This window comes from Bos indicus, chromosome 8, assembly GCF_029378745.1.
Source record: "Bos indicus isolate NIAB-ARS_2022 breed Sahiwal x Tharparkar chromosome 8, NIAB-ARS_B.indTharparkar_mat_pri_1.0, whole genome shotgun sequence".
In the NCBI taxonomy this organism is placed as follows: domain Eukaryota; kingdom Metazoa; phylum Chordata; class Mammalia; order Artiodactyla; family Bovidae; genus Bos; species Bos indicus.
Window position 1 is genome coordinate 84,837,666 of NC_091767.1, and position 13,315 is coordinate 84,850,980.

Below are 13,315 nucleotides of genomic sequence, written 5' to 3' on the forward strand. Positions count from 1 at the left end.
CTGGCGAGGTTCACTTCGGGGAGGGTTGTATTCTTAGTGCCACTGGCCTCTGCCCCCGGATGCCAGCGGTAGCTCCCCACCATGACAACTGCAACCCTTCCTTCCCCACCACCCGCGCCGCGTTTCTCCTCTCTGGAGCAGGTCCTCCCAGCTGAAGAAGAACCCTGTGTTTTGGAAAACGGAGAGGGGCAGGCGCAGGAAGCAAAGGGCCACTGAAGACCCCATGCTTTCTTGGGGATAGGCTGGCCGACTGTCCCACATCAAGAGTCACAGGGACGGCCTGCGTGGCATCCGGATATATGCAAAGAGCCAACAGCTGTGGGTGGCCAAGCTGGGACTCTGGGCAGCTGGATTCTGACCCTGGCATTGACCCCTGGACAATCCACACAATCTCCTGGACTGACGGTTACTTTTCCCTTTCTTTCTTTTTGAAAAAATAGCTTCTACTGATTTTTTTGTTTCCAAAGTAATATGTTTATTGTTGTTTTTCAGTTGCTAAGTCGACCCCCATGCACTGCAGCACTCCAGGCTCCTCTGTCCTCCATTATCTCCCTGAGTTTGCTCAGATTCATATCCAATGAGTCAGTGATGCCATCTAACCATTTCATCCTCTGCCACCCCCTTCTCCTTTTGCCTTTAATCTTTCCCAGCATCAGGGTCTTTTCCAGAGTCAGTTCTTTGCATCAGGTGGCCAAAATACTGTTAATATGTTAATTACTAAACTGTTAATTTTCAGCCTTTACCTTTCCTTTTTCCATGCAATGTATAATTGTTTTTACAGAAAATAATAAAATCATCATACGTATTTTGTCACATTTTCTCCCTACCTAGAAAAATTTTATGGCTCTCTAACGTTTCATATTCTGCCATAGCCCCACAGTTCCATGGGTGGCTGCTCCATGATGTATCTGTTTGTCCAGTGTGGCTGGACATGGCTGTACTTTGGCATCCTCCAGTATTGATGGAGGATCTGTGTTGGGTACTGCCCTAGGCCTGCAGGCTCGAAGAGGGCAGCAAGGGCCCTGCCTTTGAGAGCATTTACAACTGGGGACTGGGGGAAGTATACATGTGTACAGATTTTTACATTATTATGACATTATTATGATAGAGAAGAAGATGAGGAAAATAAAATGGGGTGATGGTTATATGGCAGGGAGGACCTCTGGGATGAGGAATGAGAAGGTTAATGGTTTGTGGAGAATGCAGTCAGGCTTGGGCCCAGGGAAGGAAGTAATGGATGCAGAGGATCCATGAGTGAAGGGGAAGAGCAGCGCTGCAGGGTGAGGGTTCTGGGCATGCTGGTGGCCCTTCTGAAGTTGTGACCAGTCTCCAGGTGGTCACAGCCTAGGAGGCATGCAAACCCTACAGGTGATTAGCATTTTACCAAAAGGACTGCCTAAGGTGGGAAGTGAGGCCAGGTTGTCTTGGTCCTTGGTGTTGGCCAGACCCTGACTCTTTGCTAGAATGAAGCAGAAGATGGGTTTCTGGTTTTCATCTGCATTGCTTTGATTGCCAGCAAGGGTAATATATACCTTCTTAGGTTTACTGTGCCCTCAGTTTACCATTTTCTAATTGTCAAAAGAATGGCTAATGTCCTGGCTCTTTTATGATTCTAAAATGCCAGGCCAAGGCAAGAATGTTAAGAATTCACTGTTTTGTACCTTATCCATACAATCACCTGTAAGGACAAAGGGAGTTTCAGACACCTCCCTCCTCACTCTTCCTCTCATACTTGGCCTCAGAGAGAGTCTGTGTGTACACTGGGTGCCAGTTCTTTCCTGATGTAGCTCTCATTTCCAGGGAACTTATTCTACCCTCAAAATTTCCTGAGAATTACTAAATTTATGTAGTCATTTACTCCTTCATCCCCACTTGGTAGAGTGACCCTTGCAGAGGCCACTTTGCCTGGAGTCCTGTCTATGCCCTCCCCATGTGGGCCCAGACTATTGAATGCTTGTTCTATGCTCCTTGTCCTGTTGGCTGCTGTAGACAGCCTGGGCCACAGGTGACCAGTGGACCTGTACACAAAGCTAAAATAGCTCTGCCCTAGATGCTTTACCCTGTGCTATGGGCTGGACTGTGTCCCCCCAAGTTTCATATGTTGGAGCCCGGTCCCTCGGAGTGGGACATTATTTGGAAATAGGGGTGTTGTTAATGTAATTAGTTAGGTTAGGATGATGTCATCCTGGAGTGGGGTGGGTCCTAACCCAACAAATCTGTTGTCTCTATAAAAAGGGGAAATTTGGACACAGAAACTGACACCCACAAAGGAACAAAATGACGATATGAAGACTGGACTGATGCTACCAAAAGCCAAGAAACTACCAGAAGCTGGAGGGAAGCCTAGAACAGACCCTTCCTGGGGCCTTCAGAGGCAGCATGGCCTTGTTGGCACCTTGATCCCAGACTTCTGGCCTCTGGAACCCTGAGACAACACATTTCAGTGGTCCTAAGTCACCCAGTGTTGTACCTTGACAAGGAAGCCCCAGGAAGCTGATACACTCTGCATGCTGCTGTCCTGGTAAGTGCAAACTGTGCTCTGTCCAAGGGTCTCTGAAACCATGGGGGGAACACCACCATCCAAGACCCTTAGCTGGGTGTGACTTAGCTCTGGATGCATGTATTTCTTTTTTCTTGACACCCAGAACAGTGATGGGAAATGGCCCAGTCAGAGCTGAGTGTAAATGGTTCCACTTGGAATGAACCTGCCTGGTAGCAAAAACTATGGCCCTGCCTCTCAGTCAGGCAGAGGCTAAATTCAGGCTGAAGATCTTAGGTCTTTCTTGCTTAGAGAGATTCCTGGATCTCTACTGGACTCTTCATCCATCTGTTGGTCATCTGGCTGCTTGAAGGCTCAGCCATGAGTAGAATAGAGACATCTCCATGCTCTGTCACTTCCTCTGAGTGGACAATCACGTGGAAATGCAATGAAAAATTAAACCCATGTGGAAATGCAAGAGCAATGATAATACACTCTATGAAGGAAAATGCAGAGGAAAGTAGGAACTTAACTATGATGGAGGAGGGTATCAGGGAGTCCTCTGAGGAATGATGTGGAAGCCAGGTGGGAATTACCCAGATGAGCTTGAGCTGCTTCAGGCTGGGTATCCTGGCTGGCCTTAGCCTACTGTGCCTGGCAGGCACTGGCACCCATGGTAGACCTGGCCAGACCTGTTCACACCACCTCTTGGCATTTTTGCATGTCCATTTCTGCAGACCTGACAAACTCAAGTGTGGGCTATAGGAGGGCCACCTTGGTCCCAGTTTGACCAGAATAGCCTTGTTTGTGCCTGTTCTGGTGCTTTATTACCAGCACATTTTTGGATAGTAAATTATATGGTCACCCAGCTGAGGGACCTTGATCTACAAACTCACGACTTCCGAACATCACTGGACCATCCTAGAGATGGACAAAAAGAAGGCCACTCTTTCACTAGTTCAGTTCAGTTGCTCAGTTGTGTCCAACTCTTTGCAACCCCAGGGACTGCAGCATGCCAGGCTTCCCTTTCCATCACCAACTCCTGGAGTTTACCCAAACTCATGTCCATTGAGTCAGTGATGCCATCCAACCATCTCATCCTCTGTCATCCCCTTCTCCTCCCGCCTTCAATCTTCCCCAGCATCAGGGTCTTTTCAAATAAGTCAGCTCTTTGCATCAGGTGGCCAAAGTATTGGAGTTTCAGCTTCAATATCAGTCCTTCCAATGAACACTCAGGACTGATCTCCTTTGGGATGGACTGGTTGGATCTCCTTGCTGTCCAAGGGACTCTCAAGAGTCTTCTCCAACACCATAGTTCAAAAGCATCAATTCTTCGGTGTTCAGCTTTCTTTACAATTCTCACTCTCACATCCATACATGACTACTGGAAAAACCATAGCCTTGACTAGACAGACCTTTGTTGACAAAGTAATGCTTCTGCTTTTTAATATGCTGTCTAGGTTGGTCACAACTTTCCTTCCAAGGAGTAAGCGTCTTTTAATTTCATGGCTGCAGTCACCACTGCAGTGATTTTGGAGCCCCCCAAAATAAAGTTTGTCACTGTTTCCACTGTTTCCCCATCTATTTGCCATGAAGTGATGGGGCCAGATGCCAGGATCTTAGTTTTCTGAATGTTGAACTTTAAGCCAACTTTTTCACTCTCCTCTTTCACTTTCATCAAGAGGCTCTTTAGTTCTTCTTCACTTTCTGCCATAAGGGTGGTGTCATCTGCATATCTGAGAACACCATGAACAGTATGAAAAGGCACACTTTCATACCTATCAGAAAAACCCAGAAGGCTTCCAAAGTTCCCATGGCTTACTGTTCATTTCAACTGCTTTTCGTTTAGATCACCAAGGTCTAGGTAGTCCAAGAAGAGCCTGCTCTTAGAACTTTCTTTGCATTCATCACATGAACTCATCCACTAACGAAAGCACACACCCAACCTTGAATTAGTGTCTCCTTTCTGACATCTCCCCATGACATCTATTACTTGTCTGTTTCTTGCTCTGGCATATGAGCTCCTTGGAGGTAGGGATGGTGTATGCCTTGTCCATTACTATAACATATGCACTAGTTGTTTGCCAACACATTGGATAATCTAGATTAAATGAACAAATTCCTAGGAACACACAGCCTACCCAAATTGAATCATGAAGAAATAGAACATCTGAATAGAACTAAAGAAAAACTCATAATTTAGCTTCACTGAATTCTATCATACATTTAAGGAAAATTACATCAATCCTTCTTAAAGTCTTCCCAAAAACTGAAGAGGAGGGAATATTTCCTAATCCTTTCTATGAAGTCAGGATTACCCTGACAAAAGCCAAAGATTCTGCAAGAAGATTACAAAACAATATTCTTTATAAACATATGTTGAGGATGGAGAATCCTCAACAAACTACTAGAAAACCAAACTCAACAGCATATTAAAAGGATCATACACCCTAACCAAATAGGATTTATTCCCAGGATGTAAGGATGGTTCAATATCCTTAAACTCAATTTTAAAAAATCAGTGTAATACAGACCACATTAACAGAATGAAGGGGAGAAAAACAACCATATGATGATCTCAACTGATGCCAGGAAAAAGCATTTGACACAAAACAAAACAAAAAAATAAATAAACAAACACACAAAAAATCTACAGACTAAGAATAGAAAGAAACTTCTTCAATATAGTAAAGGCCATACATGAAAAGCCCAAACCAAACATCATACTCATACTTTCACCTACAAATGGTGAAAGACTAAAAAATTAAAAAACTTTTCCCCTGAGATCAGCAACAAGGGAAAGATGTCCACTTTCATCAGTTCTATTCAATGTGCTATTGGAAGTTTTAGCCAGAGTAACTGGGCAAAAAGAAAGAAAGAAAAATAAAAAGCATTCAAATTAGAAAGGAAGATGTAAAATTATTTCTGTTCATAGATAATATGACCTTATGTCATGTAAAATCATCAATATTTAAGAACTCTGAGGATTCTACAAATAACAGAATTAAAAAACAAACTCAGCAAACATAGAACATACTGCTGCTACATCACTTCAGTCGTGTCCGACTCTGTGCGACCCCATAGAAGGCAGCCCACCAGGCTCCGCCGTCCCTGGGATTCTCCAGGCAAGAACACTGGAGTGGGTTGCCATTTCCTTCTCCAATGCATGAAAGTGAAAAGTGAAAGTGAAGTTGCTCAGTTGTGTCCGACTCCCAGCGACCTCATGGACTGCAGCCTACCAGGCTCCTCCGTCTATGGGATTCTCCAGGCAAGAGTACTGGAGTGGGGGTGCCATTGCCTTCTCCAGAACATACTGAATCAATACCAAAAATTAGTTTGTTTCTATATACTAAGAAAGCACAATCCAAAAAGGAAATTGGAAACACAACTCCACTTACAATAGCATCCAACAAATAAAATACCTAGGAATAAACTTAGCCAAGGAGACAAAACACTTATACACTGAAAATGATAAAACATTGCTGAAAGCAATTTAAAAAGACATCCCATGTTCATGGATCAGAAGACTTACTGTTGTTAAGATGTCAATACTACCCAAAGTGTTCTACAGATGCAATGCAACCCTTGTCAAAATTACAGTAGCCCTTGTGCAGAAAGGAGAGGCCAATCCTCATGGCTCAGATGGTAAAGAATCTGCCTGCAATGTAGGAGACCTGGCTTCAATCCCTGGGTTGGGAAGGTCCCCTGGAGAAGAAAAATGGCAATCCACTCCAGTATTCTTGCCTAGAGAATCCCATGGACAGAGGAACCAGGCAGGCTACAGTCAATGGGATCACAAAGAGTTGGACACAGCTGAGTGACTAACACACAATCCTCAAATTAATATGGAATTGCATGGGGCCCAGAAAAGATAAAACAAGCTTGAAAAAGAAAAGCCAAGTTGGAGGTCTCATCCTACCAAATTTCAAAGCTTAATACTGAGCCATACTAACCAAAACAATGTGGTACCAGCATAAAGATACACAAACTGATGAAATACAATAGAGAACCCAGAAATAAACCCTGGTCCATATGCTCAAATGATTTTTGACAAGGGTGTGATGACCATTCAGCGAGGAAAGGACAGCCCTTTCAACAAATGGTGCTGGGAAAACTGGATATTCACACATCAAAGAATTAAGATGAACACTTACTTCACATGTCCTATACAAAAATTAATTGAAAATGGACCAAAGTCCTATACTTAAGAACTACAACACTTTTTTTCTTTTTTATATTCTTAGTTTATTTTTTAGATTGCATATGTGAGTAATAACATACAGTGTTTGTCTTTCTCTGACTTATTTTACTAAGGACAATTCTTTCAAGGTCCATCCATGTAAAACTACAACACTCTTAGATGAAAACATATGGAGGAAAGCTTCATGATATTGAATTTAGCAAAGATTTTTTGGATATGACATCAAATGCATAGGCAACAGAACAAAAAATAGATGAATTGGGCTTCATCAAAATTAAAAACTTAAAGTGCACAGGATGGGAGAAGATAATTGCAAATCATATATCTGATAGGCAATTAATATCCAGAATATATTAAAAAATCTTCTGCAACTTAGCAAAAAGCAACCAACTCAAATCAAAAATGAAGAAAGGATTAGAATAGACATTTTTCCAAATAATATATATATATAGCCACTAAGCACATAAAAAGATACTCAATACCACTAATCATTAGGGAAATGTAAATCAAGACCACAGTGATCATAGAGTTTCAGTGGAACTAATTTTTTGCCATTAAAAATTGGTATTATATTGGACTATACATTGAAAAATCAATCAAAATAGAAAAAAATGTACTTCAAAAAAAAAAACCCACAATGAGACACCAGTTCCCACACATTAGGATGGCTATAAAAAATAGAAACAAACAAACAAGTAAAACCCAAATCAGGAACAATATGCTGATGAAGATGTGGAGAAATTAGAACACTTGTGCACTGTTGGTGGAAATTTAAAATGCTGTAGCTGCTGTGAAAAAACAGTATGGTGGTTCCTTAAAAAGTTAAAAATAGAATCACCACATGATTCAGCAATTTCACTTCTGGGTATACACACAACAGAAGTGAAAGCAGGGACTTGAACAGATATTTGTATACCCATGCTCTTAGCCAAACGATCGGGACAACCCGTGTCTAACGACAGTGAGCAAATAAACCAAATGTGGCATATCCATACAACGAAGTATCTTAAAGTCTTAAAAAGGAAGGAAATTCTGACACATGCTATGCCATGGATAAACTTTGAGGACATTCTGCTCAGTGAAATAAGCATCACAAAAGGACAAATAATGATGCCACATATGAAGTCCCTAGAGTAATTAAATTCATAAAGACAGAAAGTAGAATGGTAGTTATCAGGGGCTGGAGGTAAGGGGTATTGGGGAGTTAGGGTCAGAATTTCACTTTGGAAAGATGAGAATGGTTGTAGAGATGGATAAGGTTGATGGCTGCACAATATTGTAAGTATACTTAATGCAACAGAACTGTCCACTGAAAAATGGTTAAAATGGTCAATTTTATGTTGTGTACATTACCACAGTGGAAAATCCTGCACCTGCATGCGGTACACTTTGTTGAGTAGTAGGTGAATGAATAAACACATACTGGAAGATGCTGCTTTTCCACTGGCTAATAAGGTGAATAAAGCACGTCTTGTCCTCAGATGCTTTCTGCAGAGCATGCAGCACTGCAGTCGTGCTTCACCAGAGCGCCGGGGTGGAGGGGCAGTGCGTGGGCCATGTAGTTTGGCAGCCCACCCCCTCGCCCCTACAGTATGGCAGGGGTGAGTCGTGAAGTCTTGGACGCTTGCACAGACTCACGGGTGATGTGCCGTGAGGAATGGGGCAAACTTGGGGGAATGGGTGTTGAGGCAAGGGGCAGACCACATGGAGGGCCACTGATCTTAGGGTGGAAGAATACCAAGGTCACCCCCCATTTTTTCCTAGGTCCTTCCATCTAAGTTCCCTTTGTTTTCCTTCCCTAACTCACCACTTCTAGGCCTCTGCTTTCAAGTCACCTCAGAAGCTCTCTGCCTCTGCCCAGCCCTGACACTGTGCCAGTTTCCACAGGGCACTGTGGTGCCCAGCCCACTATATGCGTTGCTGTTTCCCTTTACTGCCATATGAGCTTCACAGCACTTGGGGCTGCTAAGTGCTCTATGGCTACAACACTGCTCAGCACACAGCAGGTGTTCAATATATGTTGACATAAATATATTTTGAAATAAATGACAGAGAGGGAGGACACAAAGATAAGGCAGGCTTTCTGACAGAGGATAAGAGAGAAGTCATAGGGAGAAAGTCTCTTCCAAAGAGAAGAAGAGTCTGGGACCCATAATTGGCAGGCAGCCTTGGAAGTGCTTTGAGTAATAGGAAAGTATCTCAATAGACACTTCCAGATACAAGAGGTTATGGATGTAGACAGGGCAGTGCTGGAGGGCAGGGGGTGGAGATGGGTGGGGTGGGGTGGCCAGAGCCATCCCAGAGGTCGGTGGTGAATGATTGGGGGCGGAGGACGGGCTCCCACGCCTACTGCATGTGCTCGGGGTGCCCTGGGAGGCGACCAAGGGGTGGCAGTGCAGGCTCAAGCCCTGGAGAAGTCTGGGCTCCTGGCTTGCTCCTTCCTCTCACTAGTCAGCTGACTTTCTCCATTCAACTGCTCTGAGCCTCAGTTTTCACTTTCAGAAAATGGCATCAATACTATACCATGCCTATTAGTTGCTCAGTCGTGTCTGACTCTGCGACTGCATGGACTGTAACCTGCCAGGCTCCTCTGTCCATGGGATTTTCCAGGCAAGCATATGGGAGTGGGTTGCCATTTTCTCCTCCAGAGGATCTTCCCAATCCAAGGATCAAACCCCTGTCTCCTGCATTGCAGGCAGATTCTTTACCATCTGAGCCACCAGGGAAGCCCTGTACCCTCTCTACAACACCTGTTTATATACCTATCTCTAAAGTGGCAGCAGTCACACCTAAGGTGTCAATGTGAGTGCTGAGTTTGTAATAATCACTACCCAGGGGATATGCTAAGTGCTTTACAAGCAGCTGGGTGAGTTCTGGTCCATGTCTGAAGAACTAAACACAGTGTACTGTACCTGGTAAGCATTTGATAAATGCTGGGTACCTATTATCATTATTTGTAAAGTAGGAAATGGAACTGTTAGAGATGAGGACTGCCCACAGTCAGGTTGGCTTCCCCTGGACCACAGTCAAGTTGGTCTCCAGAAGTTTCTGGCTCTAATAGATGACAAGTGGGGGGAATGGGGATATTGCTGGTTTAAGTGCTTCAGTACTGACATGAAAAGTGAAAAATAGTGAAATTGTTCGTCCTTCAGTCGTGTCTGACTCTTTGTGACCCCATAGACTGTAGCCCACCAGGCTCCTCTGTCCATGGGATTCTCCAGGCAAGAATACTGGCGTGAGTAGCCATTCCCTTCTCCAGGGCATCTTCCTGACCCAGGAATTAAACCTAGGTCTCCTGCATTGCAGGCAGATTCTTTACCACTTGAACCACCAGGGAAGCCCATTCAGTGCCATGGGAGAAGGTAACTCAGCAGTGCCCAGGCCAGGCTCTTTGGGCTTCCTTGCAGACTTTGATCTACTGGCTGAGCACTGTTTACTTGCACCAATTCACATCAGGGTGTTAATTGTGGACAATGCTTAATAGTTACTCCCTTTCCAGGGCCATCCAGGCCGTCATCAGAAGGATCAGAAGAAAGGACTCTGGAAGGGAGGATAACAGCTGGAATTCAGATAAGAAGGTAGTCCAGATCCTGGGCAGCTCACCAATGTGTAAGAGTGTGTGTGTATGTGTGTGGGGGGGAGATAATTCCTTTCTCCTTACTTCCCCTTTCTCCAGCTTCTTTTCCCCACTCTCACCTAGTCCCTCCCAGCTAAGGCCCAGCTCTGGGCATTGCTCAGGCTGCAGTTGAGGGGTCATCTGTAGAGGGAAGCTGGGCAACAATGTGAAGGCAGATTTTGACTCAACAGAAGAGAGGGCTTCAACTGAGCTGCCTACAAGTGGAGTAAGTGACTCTTAGGAGCTGTAGGCCTTGGTAGGGTACCTGTCAGGGATGCTTCTGTGAAGTGAGCTGGACCGTTTCCTGCCCCAAATCTGGAATTCTATGCTTGTGGCAGCCTGCATCTCCTAGCACCATACAGAGAGGATGGGGAAGGCCAAGAGAGTGAGGGAGCACAGACAGGTTCCTTACTTTGAATTAGGAGCCAGCTCTGCTCTAGCATCCTGAAATGATCTCGGATCCCCAAAGTATACAGCAGCTGGGTAGCAGGCCGGGGACAGTCTGCTATAGAATGCCTTGGGAAAAGATTCCTCAGAGCCAGGGCCTGAACCCCTCACCCTCCACCCGCCAAAGACCCTGACCGTCATAGGTGAGATGGATGACCACTAGCCCAGAGCAACATGGCAGTCCTCTCCTCCTATATCCTTGTTTCTCGTCTTCCTATATCCTTGTTGCCACCAGCAGAACTCAGCAGTTTGGGACACAGACAGGAGGCCTGGGGCCTAATGTCCTTCCTGTGCGTTAGGTCTCCCAGGCCTGGGGGCTCCCACCAGGGCTCCTGGGCAGCTCAAATACCAGGTAACCTCTTCCTCTTCACAGAGCTGACTCGTGCCGGCATGCTTCTGGATCCTTTGAACTATGTCCTCCTCTGAGGGCTCAGCATCATGGGAAGTCCACAGATCTTGTGAAGGAGGGAGGGCAGTCCCCAGACAGGAATAAGGGAGAAAGGGAAGTTGTATTCCAGCCAGAAACTCAGTTGGGAAGGTAGGAGGGAGGAGGCAACAGGAGGAACAGCCCCCAAGCTGCCCCCCTGTTCTGCTGCTTATCAGAAGAAACTTAAGAGTCAAGTAGTTGCTCCTCTGCCTTCTTAACCAGGAAGGACGTCTTCCTTCTCCTCCTCCAGGGTCTCACCCCACACCCAGGGGTCTCCCAGACCTGCCTTCCCCTTGCATCCTCGGGCCACCTTCTACTCCGGGAATCCCCTGACCCACCTTCTTCCAGGTGACTGTCTTCCAGCTCACCTTCTCCCCTTCAGGGGTCTCCTAGCCCACTTTCTCCGTCTTCCCAGCCCACTCTCTCTCCCTTCAGGTCCCCCGACCCACCTTCTCCGGGCAGGGTCTTCTGGTCCCTCTTCTCCCCCAGCACGGTTCCCCCGGACCACTTTCTCCCCCGGCAGAGGGGTACCCTGGCCCGCCTTCCCCGCGGTCCCCGGCCCGCCTTCCCGCGGCGGGAGCGGCGGCCCTGGCTGGCGGGCGGAGGCGGCGCCACCCGGGGCGCTGACGTAGAGGCCGCTCGGCGGCCGGGGGTCCCTTCGGTGGGGCCGCGGCTCCCCGCCCGCCGCCCCCGCGCGTCCATTCCCTTTTGTGTCCCGCGCGCGGCCCGCTCCCCGCGCACACTCGCGCCCTGCGCCCCGCGGGCCGGCGGGCGGCTCCCGGCGCGGCCCTGCACCGCGCGCCCCGCTTTGTGTGGACGCGCCGGCCGGGTGCGCGCGGGCTGTCGTGCGCCCCCGGCCCCGTCCCCGGCCCCGGCTCCGGCCCCGGCCCCGGCCCCGGCCCCCGCCCGGCCCGGCCCGCCCGGCCCGACCCGGGAGCGCAGCGCGGGCCGAGGGGCGGGCGGGCGGCGCGCGAACATGGCGACGGTGCCCGTGTACTGCGTCTGCCGGCTCCCCTACGACGTTACCCGCTTCATGATCGAGTGCGACGCCTGCAAGGACTGGTTCCACGGCAGGTGAGCGCGCAGCCGCCCGGCCCCGGCCCCGGCCCCGATCCCCGTCCCCCGGGCCCCCGGCCCCCGGCCCCGGCCCGGTCCGGTGAGCGCCCTGCAGGCCCCCGCCCGCCGCCTCCCGCCGGCCGCGCGCCCTTTTGTGCCCGGGGCGGGGGCCGGGGGCCGGGGCCGGTCGGGCGCCCCTCACTGCCGCCGCGCACAAAGCGGGTCCGCGGGGGGCGGCGGGCGGGGGCCGGGCCGGGAAGTTGGGGCGCCGAGCAGGCCGGACCGCCTGACAGCGGGCCCGCGGAGGCCGGGCTCCCGAGGCCCAGGCCCGGCGCCTCCCCCGCGAAGTTGCAGGAACTTTCCCCGCGCGGGCCCGGGAGACGCGCGAGTGGCGGGCTCGGACGCCGGCGGGGCTGGGACGGACGTGGGGCCCGGCCAGGTGGCGGCGGCGCGCCCACCCTCCGCCGCAGCCCGGAGCTCCGGCACCTTGTCCGGGAGGCAGGGACCCCTGCCCGGCCCCAGCGGGGCTCCTAGACACGGCCGGCCTGCACATCCCCGGCAGGCGTGTGGGTGACAGAATGGTGGGTCTGTGTGGGTGTTGTGGCTTTGCCGCCTCCTCTTTGGCCGTCACGTTTCCCCGTTCCCCTCCTCTGTGTTCCAGACACAGGCCCACCCTGGTTTTGACTTGACCTTCTGCTCTCAGAGGAAGATGGGGTGGGGGGAGGTGAGGCTTGGCCTTTGCCCGTGACCATGACCTGGCCCTGTGCCGAGTTTTCAAAAGCCAGAGGCCCCTTCCCACCCAGAAGTAAGTGGCGGAGGAGGAAGAGGAGGTGATCCTGGTGCCCAAACTGCTCCAACAGGTTCTCCTGTGTTTGGGCCTCAGCGGAACCGCCAGAGGCTGGCCAGGGTAGTGTGCCCTCCTAGGCTCCAGTCTTAGACCCAGCAGGAGCAGGGCTGGGGGCAAGAGGCTGTGTGTGTGCTGGTACGTGGTCCCTCAACTTCCAGAGAGACGAGCCCCTCACCCCCTACCCCGGTTTTAACTGTGGATGGGCGAGTGGCCCTTAAAGGTAGGTTGTGTTATCTACTTCT

General features: G+C 49.0%; 1 protein-coding gene across 2 annotated transcripts in view; it reads left to right on the top strand.

The window, feature by feature from the left end:
* Positions 1-11,785: 11,785 nt before the first annotated feature.
* PHF2 (PHD finger protein 2) overlaps positions 11,786-13,315 on the top strand; it is a 92,898-nt gene continuing 91,368 nt past the window's right edge. The window contains exon 1 of one of the 2 annotated variants that reach the window (XM_070795149.1): positions 11,786-12,244. In XM_070795149.1, the coding sequence (XP_070651250.1) occupies positions 12,147-12,244 (98 nt within the window). In that variant the 5' untranslated portion in view covers positions 11,786-12,146. The remainder of the gene's footprint in view (positions 12,245-13,315) is intronic. The other variant, XM_070795148.1, reaches the window with a different exon arrangement.